This window comes from Gossypium raimondii, chromosome 12 (assembly GCF_025698545.1).
Source record: "Gossypium raimondii isolate GPD5lz chromosome 12, ASM2569854v1, whole genome shotgun sequence".
In the NCBI taxonomy this organism is placed as follows: Eukaryota; Viridiplantae; Streptophyta; class Magnoliopsida; order Malvales; family Malvaceae; genus Gossypium; species Gossypium raimondii.
Window position 1 is genome coordinate 41,214,026 of NC_068576.1, and position 13,225 is coordinate 41,227,250.

General features: G+C 30.6%; 1 protein-coding gene across 1 annotated transcript; it reads left to right on the forward strand.

The window, feature by feature from the left end:
- Window positions 1–5,769: 5,769 nt before the first annotated feature.
- On the forward strand, window positions 5,770–7,359 carry LOC128031897 (zinc finger BED domain-containing protein RICESLEEPER 3-like). The gene is made up of 2 exons (XM_052625273.1): window positions 5,770–7,018; window positions 7,277–7,359. Exons 1-2 carry the CDS (start codon window positions 6,346–6,348, stop codon window positions 7,357–7,359), a joined length of 756 nt encoding a protein of 251 aa, XP_052481233.1. The 5' UTR covers window positions 5,770–6,345.
- Window positions 7,360–13,225: the final 5,866 nt, after the last annotated feature.

Sequence of the window (13,225 nt, forward strand, 5' to 3'; positions counted from 1 at the left end):
GGGTTCTTGTGTCTGATTCCCGATTTATGGGTGGTGCTATGTGCGTGATCCACCATATCTTTGAAATGTGAAAGGGGTTGCTATGTCTGATTCCCAGGGGTTGCTAAGTGTTGATTCCCGATTCATTGGTGGTGCTAAGTGCGATATCCACCATATCTTTGAAATAAAAGGGGTTGCTATGTCTTTGATTCCCCCGAGGGGTTGCTAAGTGCTGATTCCCCGATTCAGTGGTGGTGCTACGTGCGGGATCCACCAATAACGGCTAACATTCCGAGTGTTCAACGAAAAAGTGTGGAAGATGGATATTGCCATATGGTGGAAAATTTTATGGGGTAAATATTGAGTTGAATACTAAATCGACCCATGTATGAGATGGGAGAAAATATCAAAAGCAAAAGGAACGATTTAATTATAAACTGTGTTGAACAACAGCAATTGGGTAACTTTGAAAAATCACCATAAATGGTGGAAAATGAATGGGAAGCTGAATAATATATGAAATTGAAGTTGAATGTATCTATTCTCATATGAAAGAAATAGAATAAGCAAAGGAGTTGTATTTTGGAGATATCTGAATTTTACTGAAACAGGGCTGGATTGATTTCGAGATCCCCTGTTCTAACTTTGGAAAATTACCAAAAATTGTAAAAAAATAATTATGGCATGAAATTTATATCCCTGGAATCTTTATTGAGTCTATTTTTATTAGAAACAAGCGAAACAATTTTTCAAATTTTTTACAGAGAGTTAAGTGAATTTTAGTGAGGAAGGGTCAGAACCGTTGGGCAGTGAAACAGGGGAAGGTTTAATGAATAAACTGTACTAATTGGCTGGGTTAAAAATTCTGAAATTTTTATGGTGAAATGGTATATGAGTCTAGTTTCAGGGAAAATTTATGGAACTCAATTTAGAGCCCTGTAGCTCCAGATAAAAATAAATTAGCGACTATGACGCAGAAAAATAGCTTGCTGGAAATTGCCTAAACAATAAAGTTATTCATGAATAAGGTTATATTTTGGTGTAGTTATGGGAGTAATTACTTATTTATCATGTGTTTACTTACTAAGCTATATGCTTACTCGATTTTATTTTTCTCTTGGTTATAGTGACTTCCAACAACTCGGAAATTGGAACGAAGTCAGACAATCATCTACACTATCCTTCACATTTGGGGTATTTTACTACTAGTGTTCCGAAATTTTATGGCATGTATAGACAATTTATGTAATGTGGGATCATCATGTAAATATATGTTATGGTTCCCTTTTAAATGTAGTGTTTATTAATAGTTAAACTATGTGTGTGTTTATACAAATGAAATTGGCTGGTATATTGGAATGTGTTCTAAATTTGCAGGAGGTTTAAGCAAAAATAAGTAGGAATGCTGTCGAATTTTTTTAAAAATTTAGTAATACCTCATACTCTGTTCCGGTAAGGAATACGGGTAAGGGGTGTTACAAAATAGATATGTATGTTTGTATGTTGAGCATGATATATATATTATTCTGATTATGCATGATCCCATGACATGATTGTATGATGCATTGCATTGGGTTGGGGATTGATTTTGATAGGAGGAAGTGTACTGAAAGGCTTTTAGCCTAACTTACTAGCAGTTCAGTTGCAATTACTGTTTAGTGCCGCATTCGATACTACTTGGAGTGTAGGGTTGGGTGGGTTGATTATATCCTCACATGGAGTGTAGGGTTTGACGGAGATAGAATGTAGAGGCTGGTTGGGTAGGATTTTATAACTGCATAACTGTCACTGTTACTGTACTGTAATGGGCCAAGGCCCTAATGCTTACTGATACTGAAATGGGCTTAGGCCCAAACTGAGATTATCCGTTATTGTCTGTTTGTTTGCATGGGGAATTACACTCTGAGTTTACGTAAACTCACCCCTTCTGTTTAATCTGTATAGGTAATCCCCAGACATAGGCAGTTTGGTGCAACGGAGGACTCAGCGGTGGCTACATGACCTATTTTATTCGACTTAGTACTTAATAATAATTTTACTTTTATTTTAGGGGTATTTTACTGTAATAATGGCTTCTTTGGATTTTTACTTTTAAATTGGGTTTTTTATTTTGTTTTGACTTACATCTGCTAGTAGTAGGGATAATTGAGTTTTCAAAATCAATCAAACGTTTTAACAAAATACGCACAAATATGCTAACTGTTTTAAAAAGCTACTGGAACGTACAATATTTTACAAACTAACGACTGAATAGAAAATCACTATTTTAGGATTAATAAAAGACAACGACGAGATCTAAACAGAAAATGTTTTAAGCAAAGTTACGGTTTTTTTAACACGAGCATCAGTTTTCAAACACATTATCATGTGAGATCGTCAGATTCGACCATAACTTCAAGCCGGGTTTGGGGTATTACATGTCAATTTTTTTGTGCGCAAGTAGTTAGATTCATTAGATCATTCTAGCAGCATCAGAAGGACCAAAGTTCAGCTTAAACAATGTTGGTGAAGAGTTTACTTTATTGTTGATGTAAATGGCATGTACCTAGGCTTATATATATAATATTATGTCGTAAACTGAATTTAAATATTTTCATTATGTTTTCTTAGTTGGTATTTTATAACTAATGTTTTGATAAAATAATAAAGCGTAGAAATCTAATTTATTGATATGTTTTGAGAAATCATAGTGCTGGGAATTGATTTGGGAGATAATTTAAATGTGGATATTTTGTGAAAATCTTAATTATTTTGCAGGGGTTTTACGTAAAATAGGTAAAAATGCTGCCGAAATTTTTGTAAAATAATTTTACCAATATGTTTCCTTTTCAAAATATAAATGAAAAAGTGAGTTGCTTCGACAACTAAATGTGGCATTTTATATTCGGATCCAACAACTGGGTCAAGTATAAGGTGTCACATGGTCAATTTTTATTATTAGCCCCAATTCCCAAAGGGGTCATGAGCACTCCTGATTCTCAGAGGGTCGTGGATTAGGGTTGTGCATTATTCGGTTAAAACTAAATTTTTTCGGTTAACCGACCGAGTTCAGTTAATCGGTCGGTTAACCGAAAAAATTCGGTCGGGGGTCGGTTAAGATTTTTTGGTTTGCTTCGGTTAACGGTTAAATCGGTTCGAAACTGGTCGGTTAACCGAAAAAATTCGGGTAAACCGAATTTATAGTTTAAGTTAATCAGGGAGTTGGGCCGAATAGGACAGCCAAAATTTAAGTATTCAACAGCCCTAGGCCCTAGCCCTAGAACGGTAGAACTTGGCCTACTGTGTGTTGTCCATTAGACCATTACCGTTTGGTCCATTTCTCAGCAGCAGAGTGAGCAGACGACGCACAACACACACCCCTATTCACAACACCCCTCCAGCCCTCCTCCCTAATTTCACAAATTTCACTTTCACTTTCACAATCACACTGTCACAAACACAGTCCCAACAACACCCGTAGCCCTAAATCTCAGTCTCAGTCTTAACACCCAACACCCAACAAACACTCGACAGTAGAATCAGGAGTCGCCGAGTCGTCGGAGTTGCCGAGTACCAGGTTTGCTTTCTTCTAACTTCTTACCTCTTCACTTCATCTTAACCAATGCTATCCATGGTTGCTCACTTGTTGTCTTTTTTTGTACATATGAAATTTTTAATATATATATTAGGTTTTACAAGCAGCTATGTAAAAAAAAAACCCTAAACAGTAAAAATGGTAAACGTACATGAAAATTGAAATCATGGAGAGTGAGGCAGTGAGCAATGAAATGAAAATATAGAATTGCTTTTTCATTTTTGTGAATGTATCGCGAAAACATATTAGATCATATGGGTACCTTTCGTTTGGTTTTGTTGTTTTTCTGTGGTGGATTGAATAATGAATAGACCATTTCTTCTTGGGCCTTTTCCATGTTTATTTCCTTAAAAATTTATTACTTACAAATTTCTTTACACATTCCAGTGTACAAATCATAATATGATTTTACAAACTCGTGCTATATTATAATTTTTTCATCATTATAATATCGGTAGAGGAAATTTTTACTAATACTATAATTTTCATCATTACCCATTTCCAACATTCAATTTAGCTTATTCTTTTCATGGCGAATTGTGCTGTTTGAACTAATGAAAAGTTTTTCTATTGATATTCGAGTCTTTAATGAAACTCTTTTAATAGTTGTTGACTAGATACGCTTAAATAGACATTATCTATTGTCTAATTCGATCTTAATATTATTTCGTAATTAATAATTATTATTATTTGTTATAAAAATATTTAATTTAAAAACCACCAATTTGGAATTTAAATAATTCAAAGTCTTTGCGTCATTTCTATTTGACTTAGTGACAACATGTATGACTATGCTATTCATTTTAGAAATTGAAAAAGAAGGCCAAAAGCATTAGAATTGTTTGATCTACAATATAGCATTTTTTAATATTTTACCAATTAATATCTTAAATAATTTTAAACTTAATGGTATATATTTATATATGGAAGGACAATTATATATAAAGAATTTGATTAAATTAGTGTAAAAACTATTTTTTTAGAATATTTCTATTTTTATGTTTTATATAAAATATAAATGTATGGTAGAAATTAAACTCAAAATACCATAACATACCATTCACTCATCAATTTTCTCATTTCGATCAAAGACATGTTTAATTAAAATATAAATTGAATGTTGAAAATACCAAACTTGGTCTAATACCTAATTTCATTGGTAGCAGTAGGCAGTAGCAATCAATGAACATCACCAACAAGCAAAATATGGAAATTTCAGCACCATGATCTTAACTTGGTACATGCGAACAACATATATGATATATCTAGAAACCATAACTTAAATTTAACAATTTTAGTGTTTTGATATCTTAACTAAACTTGTATATGTTTGATACTTTGATTATTCATCCAAACCCTAATTTTGTAATGGGTTAAACTAAACTTGTATATGTTGTTCCTGATTTTGCAGAATGTCAACCGAACCAACATCTATTGAGGGTAGTGTTACACCTCCTACTTTGATAGATTCTGAAAATTCGGGAGTTGGGATTTTAATCCAAACAAAGGGGACTACCGGGAAAAGAAAAGCCCCTCCTCAAAGGTCAGAAGTTTGGTCTCACTTCACTAAATTTATTAATAGTGAGGGTGCAAGTAAGGCTAAATGTAATTATTGTGAAAAGGAATTTTGTTGTGATATGAAAAAAAATGGTACGGGGTCATTAAAATATCATATTGGTTCATGTAAGAAAAATCCTAGTAATGTTGTTGACACTAGTCAAGGACAACTAGTTTTACCTAGAAAGGGAGTTGAAGGGGGGAATGGAATCTTTCAACTTGGAGATTTGATTAAGAAGCATGTAGGAAAGGATTAGCACAAATGATTCTGATTGATGAATTACCTTTCAAGTTTGTTGAAAGTGAAGGTTTTAAGAAATTTATGTTTGTGGCATGTCCTAGATTTCATATTCCTTCACGAACTACTATGACTAGGGATGTTTATCAATTGTATCTAGATGAAAGGGTCAAGATAAAACAACTTTTGAGAAGTTCTTGTTCTAGAGTTTGCTTAACTACTGACACATGGACATCTTTGCAAAGAGTTAATTATTTGTGTATCACTGCTCACTTTATTGATAATGATTGGAAATTGAATAAAAAGATTTTAAACTTTTGTCCAATTTCTAGTCATAAGGGTGAGTCCATTGGGATGGTGATTGAGAAATGCTTGTTGAATTGGGGGATTGATAAGTTGTTTTTATTCTTGTTGATAATGCAAGTTCAAATGATGTTGCTATTGGTTATTTGAGAAAGAAATTTAACCCTCGAGGGGGTTTAGTTCAAAATGGTAAATATCTTCATATGAGATGCGTGACACACATTGCGAATTTGATTGTTGTTGAAGGCTTAAAGGAAATGAATAAATCTGTTGAACGTGTTAGGGGGCTGTTAGATATGTGAGACAATCTCCAGCTAGATTACAAAGGTTTAAGGAGTGTGTTGTGGTGGAAAAGATAGAGTGCAAGAAGATGTTGTGTCTTGATGTTTGTACTAGGTAGAACTCGACCTACTTAATGTTAGACACTGCTCAGAACTTTTAGAGAGCTTTTGAGAGATTTGAGGAGCAAGATACAAACTTTAGGGCTGAACTTGAAAGGGGAGAGGGTTGGCCTAGTGTGGATGATTGGGATAATGTTAGAAAATTGAGGGATTTCTTGGAACACTTTTATGAAGTCACTTTGCGTATATCTGGCACTTCATATGTCACGTCCAATAATTTTTTTGATGAGCTTTCCGAAATTGATATTCTTTTACGAGATGCTCAGTTAAATAGTAATATTGATTTCAATGTTATGGCCATCAAGATGAAAGAGAAGTATGATAAGTATTGGGGTGATATTGATAAGATGAATTTGCTTATGTTTGTTGCTTGTGTTTTAAATCCTAAACAAAAACTAAAGTATCTTGAATTTGCACTTAGTGAAATGTCTAGTTCTGAAAAAGCTTGTGAAATGATGCTAAAGTTGAAGGAATATTTGTATGAATTGTTTGATGAGTATAAGCCTCCACTTCATAGTACTTGTAGCCAATCGAGTGTGTCAACACATGTTTCTATTGGTGAACCACAACAAAAAATGAAAAGGCGAATGCAAGTTTTGTATAAAAAGCGTGAGTTGGAAATTTGTGGTGAGGATAAAACATCTGAGTTGGATAAATATCTAGCTGAGGCTAATGAAGAATTTGTTGAAGATTTTGATATTTTATTGTGGTGGAAAGTGAACAACCCTAGATTTCCCACTCTTTCAAAAACTGCCAGAGATGTGCTAGCTATACCGGTTTCTACGGTTGCTTCAGAGTCTGCATTTAGCACCGGGGGACATGTGCTTGATCAATATAGGAGTTCTTTAACTCCTAAAATTGTACAAGCTCTTGTGTGTACTCAAGATTGGATTCGAAGATCATCATCACAAGAAGACATAAAAAAGATTGAAGAACAAATCCAAGAGCTTGACAAGATTGAAAATGGTATGTTTATTGTTTTATTTTAATAGTTTCAATTTTTTTATCATATCACTCTTACTTATTTAATTGATTCAATGTTTAGACATTTATTGGAATGCATTAGAGCCTACCCTAGATTCATGAGCTTTCGTGAGTTGACGGGTATGCTTACTACTATCTTATTCTTGTTAATTTATAATCTATTCGTTTGTTTATATTATTTGATTTTTTTAAATGCGTATATTTCTATTATATGCTAAATTTTTCTCATGTTTTTTTTAGGTTTAATGCAAATGGAGATATTTTGTAGTGATGAAATGGATATAATGGAGAATATTAAAACTTACATGTCAATTATGTGTTAATTCAAGACTTATGTAATGTTTTTAATTATGTAGTGATTCAAAGACTTATGTAATATTTTTAATTATGTAGTGATTTAAAGATTTATGTAATGCTTTTAATTATGTAGTGATTTAATTCGGGTAATTTGGGTAATTTTCGGGTAATTTGGGTAATTTTCGGGTAATTCGGGTAATTTTCGGGTAATTCGGGTATTTCGGGTTTTTCGGGTAATTTTTAACCAAAAAAGAACAAAACATATTTTTCGGTTAATTCGGTTAACCGACCTTATTAACCGAAAAAAATTTCGGTTCGGTTAATTATTTTAAAAAAAATTCGGTTCGGTTAACAGTTAAAAAATTTGGGAGGTCGGTTAATTCGGTTTTAACAATTTCGGGTGGTTAACCGACTGAACACCCCTACTAAGTACACTAAAAAAAACTAAAAAAAAAGTTTTTTAACACATTAAAAAATATTTATATTAAAAAACATTACCAAAAATATAATAAATGTTTTATTATATTAAAAACACAAATAAATATAATAAATATTTTATTGTATTAAATATAATTTTAAAATTTTATATTTTTGGTTGGGTTATTTAGTTGGGTAATTTTTTTTTTTGAGTTTTGGGTAATGAGTTTAATTGTTATTGAGTTAGTGATTCAATATAAATATAAAAAAATATATAATTAATATAATTTTTTTATAACATAATATATTTGGGTCGGGTTAGGTCAAGCTCGGGCCAAAAAATCTTACCAAGCTCCGACCCATATAGAAAATAGGCCTTAAATTTTACCCAAACCTTTTTTGTGCCTCGTATTTTGTCCAAACTCTCCTATTTTTCAAGCAGACCCTCAGGTCTAGGCAAGTAGCCCCACCCATGAGCAGGTTTATATGCAACACTTATGACATGATAAATTATGCCATGTGGCATCTAAGGATTGATCCACGTGTCAAACATTGACAGATTTTAACGTCATTAGAGGGAGGTACCACATTGGTAAACAAAATTAAAATTTCAAATATCATATTGAACATTTTTAAAAATAGGGGTACCACATTGAAAGATTTCATAAATTGCAGGGATAAATTTTGCCATTAACCCTTTCTATTTATCAAACATGTTTTCCAGTTTTCAAAATTAAAAATAATATATGAAAATAGAAAGTAAAAATAAAAAAATATTTTTAAAACTGAACAAAAACTAAAAAAATTGTTTTCAATGTTTTCACTAATTTTTTTTATAAAACTGAAAATGATAAAAACATAAGGTTTTTTTTAAACATTGATTTCATTATAGGTTTTGTTCTATCTACTCTTTTTGATACAATGTTTATAACTACTCATACTTTCTCTTCAACTCTTAAATAGGAAGACAATATAGTTCAACGCATTCAAACCCAATCGAGTTAAGACCCAATCAACTAAAAACAAGAATTTTTAACTTTAAATGAATAAACCTTAGTTTAAACGTATAAAAACATAAGAATATTTTTTTAATAAAATTTCAAATATTAAATATAGTACTTTAACTTAAATATATAAAAAAACCAAACATGTTTTTATAATTTAAAGTAATTTTTTATTTTAAATTATTAAATGTAAAAAAGTAATGTAAAAAGTTGAATTGACGTGAGAAATACATTTGTCTTGACTGGAGCAAGTGAGAAAAGCTTTGAGTCATTGGCTGACGTGTTGACAATGGTAATCACGTGTCCCTGAGTTTACCAAAGGAGTGACTAGACAAGCCATGAAAACTACTTTTGGGTCTTCGTCTTTTTTAGGGCCCATGCTTTTTAATTCTAATCGAATAAAAAGAAAAGGCATAATGACTCTTTTCACCCATTATCTTTACAAATTCAAAATTATTTTAGTTTTTTATTTATTTCTTTATTTCTTTATTTATAGTTTTTGTCAAATCACCTTAAATAAATATTTTTAACTTTGTTATGTCAATATTTCTATTATTTTTTAAATTTAAAAATATTAAAATATATATTTTAATAATTTTAATGATTTTTAAAATAATATATATATATTTAAATTTCCGATCAATAAAGTTAAAAGAATTAACTTTTTATTTATTTATTTTGAAGTAATTCGGTAAAATATAGAAATTTAAATATTAAAAAAATTAAATAAAAGATTAAAATGGGGAAATAAATGATTATGCTAAAAGAAAAAAGAGCTCTGATCTTTGATAGATGTTAGTGTTGAAATCAGGAAGGGGCACGTGTATTCCTCTTCTTATCCTTATCGTAATTTTGCGGCTTCAAGGGATATGCTTGTCAACAGTCTATCCTCAACAAAGGCCGAAGGAATTTTAGTTTTTTTTTTTTTTATAGGTAAATTATACTATTAATTATTCTAACTTTATCATTAATGTTTTAAATTATTTTTGTTTTAGTTACCCATCGTTGAATGATGGTGTCAGTATAACAATACATTTAGTCATTCAGACTTACACATCCTATTAATTTGATCTTAACTTTAAATAATTAATAAATTTAACCCACAATATTTATGAATTCTATCAATTCAATCCTCAAACAAATATTATATTAATTAATTGCATATATTTTGAGGAAATTGTACTCAAACTAGATTATGCTAATGATATTGTTGTCAATGGCTAAAGGATCCTGGTAGAAATATAAATAAGATTGAAGTAACTGGCTATGGGTCTATAATTTCTTCAAGTTTCAAAATATATTCATACGGAGTGAAATGTTGTGCAATAGCAGGGACTTAGAATATGAAAGTTTCCCATCAAGCATGCTCCAAATCTTGTTTCCTTTTGATTTTATTGATTTATCTTTCACACTTCTCTTTGGGAAATGAGAACAAGAGATGCAAGATATATGTAGAGGGGTTTGATCACCACTGCCCTGCTTTTGGAACTCAATTCGTCTTTCGCAATATATTTTTTAAGCTTAGTTTGGATGGGCAGTGCGTTTACCTCCGGTGAGGTAAAAATTAACAGTGGCAATGAGATTAGTTGTTGTAGCGGTGAGATTAGATACTGTAACGATGAGATTAGAAACAGCAGTAGGGGTGTGTGTTTGGATTCAAACACAACTGTAGCAATGAGATGAGAATAAAAAATTACTATTAAAGACATTATATTAAATTAGATTAAATTATATATATAAATTAAATAATTATACTCCATATTAAATAATATATATTAATTTTTGTTTATGTTAAAACAAAATTTTATTAACAAACAATTACATTACATATAGTTCATATATCTACTTATTTATAATTAACTTTTATTTATATATTTGTTTTAAAATATATTTATAGTAAATATTAAAATAATTATGACAATAAACATATATTTTATGATAAATTTATATATTTACTACATCAACATATAAAAGAATAAAATTTATTTAATTGCTATATAATAATAACATTGATAATTTATTTATTTGGATACCCAAAAGTCTTATTTTCACATCTATATGAAGGATAAAGTGGTAAAAATATTACCCACTGTAGTTGCTTTTTGTTTACTGGTGATAAAAATATTCCTCACCAGTGCGTTGAAAGATCTTTCGCTGGCTAAATTTATTATCATCTCAACAGGTATATATGGAACGACTACACTAAAATTAAGAGTAAACGTACTTCATTAGAAATAACTGAACATCCAAAGTAGCCCTTAACATGCTCTTTTCTCTTGTAAATTATTATTTGGTTGTATGATTTTTCTTAACTAAATTTTATCCTCCTTACTAGTGGTTGATGGTGTTTTTATATCAGCTCAAAAGAATTACGTCTTTTTGTGTTGTTCTTCAATTTCATTGTTTTTTGGATTTTGTTCTACAAAAATGAGGGTAGGCATATCAACTTCATACCTATACTTTTTTTTTTTTTAAATTAATTGCAAGATTGTTTGAATTGAATTAGATCGAGAATCGATTAGGATATTGATCTACAGAAGGGTTTGAATTAGTTGAATGAGGCGATCAAACAAGTTAAACTAAATTTTTAATAATTTTAATATGCAAGTAATTTTTTTTAACACGATCGAAAACTTGAAGGACCAAACAAATTTAAATGCTAAAATAATAATCGAGTGCAATTCCAAGGGCAAGTAGTGCATTAATAATAGCAATTAATACAATAAAATTATCTAATCGAGATTTACACATTTATCTTCCTCATCATCTAAAGATTCCAAAATGCCGTTCTCAATGCTTCATCATAGCAGCTGACATCACCTGCTTAGCTCACACACCTTCCATTTCCTGGAATCATCCATGACATGTGTATTTAACATGTGGAAATTAACTCACCGCTTAGATTTACGGAATATAATTTGTTTTATTAATTGGTATTGAAAACTAAAATATCTGTCAATAAATTAGATACTAATTCAATTGAAGAATTATGAAAATTATATTAAAAATTACTCTCTTAATAATTTAGACTTACGTGCACAAAGTTTAATTCAATATTCCCAATGCTCTCGACAAAAATTTGGTATAATTAATTTGAATTAACTAAAAATAAATAATTATTACTTCAGATTCAAACCTGTTGATATTTTTGAGATTGAGGGCCCTTTTCTTTTCTTTCTTTGCCCCTGCCTGCAATGAACAATGACGTGTAAATCAAAAAAACTTGAAAGGTTGAAAAAAAAATGAACCCCCTTGACTCTGATATTATCCCTGGCCCTGTAATAACTTGTCGGAGAGCCTATTATTCTTTAATTCCTCTACGTAAACACTCATAAAGTTTCAGTTTGTTAATTTAATATTGGAACTATAAATCTTTTCAATTTTTAATAATTTGTATTACTATGTTTATCATTACTCATTAATTTGCATAACAATAATTATTTCTTAATGTTTCTCATTAGACACTAATTAAAATTTTTGTTTCTTTTATTCAATTATAAAGTTTTGTTTTTCATTGTGTTAGCTTGAGTTTATTGCTTCAGGTGTGACCTAGGTTCAAGTCGTACTAGTCGCATTGTTATTAGAGTTTTGTTCTCCTCCTTGAATTTTTTATTAGTATTATTTTAACCAATCAAACAATATAGTCTGCACAATGATTTCATGTACTGTCCGTAAAGTATAAAACCTGGACTTAATAATAACGAAAAATTTAGAGAGAAGAAGATGATGGTGAAGTTTAAAGCGGGAATGTGGTGTTAATAATCGCAGAGTAGGGAGTAGGGGCCACGGTTTTTTGTCTTGGGATGAGGACAGTGGTGTTAATATCTTACTGTGAGTGTGGTCCGCTGCAATGTGTGTTCATGAACCACCTTTTAATCTTTTAATCAACTTAATCACCTTGGTTTCAAATTTGATTTATTTATTTATTTCCAATGTGTAGTGCAAAACCAGCAGGCGACAGCCAAACCCAAACAAGTACACTTTGTCGATAAAAAGAAAATAAGATGTAATCACCACAAGGATATGTTTTAAAAGAGGCCATTTGTTGGATTGTAGTTGAACAAATCAACCCACTAGAAAGTAAAAAAAAAATATTCTAGCAGTGGGAAAATGTTGAAAATGCTATTTCAGCATGTGGATCAAATGGTGTATATGTATTTATTGAGCATGAAGAAGGACCAACAGTCAGGCAACGCGTTGATCTGACTTCTTACCCTTCTTATCATTGTTTTGCACCTCTTTTTTATACTACCAAAGATTTTAGTTACAATTTTAAATCTTAATTAAAGTTGACAATAACAGAAATTAATTTTAAATTTGTTTATCAACTTTTTTTATTTTTTTAAATTATTTATTTGCGTGAATAAACAATGCCATGTCCATAAGGTATGAAGCCAATAATTGAGTTAATTTGGGTGGTAAAAATGTGATTAATGAATAAATTGAATTTTGATGAGTGATTATGTGAAAG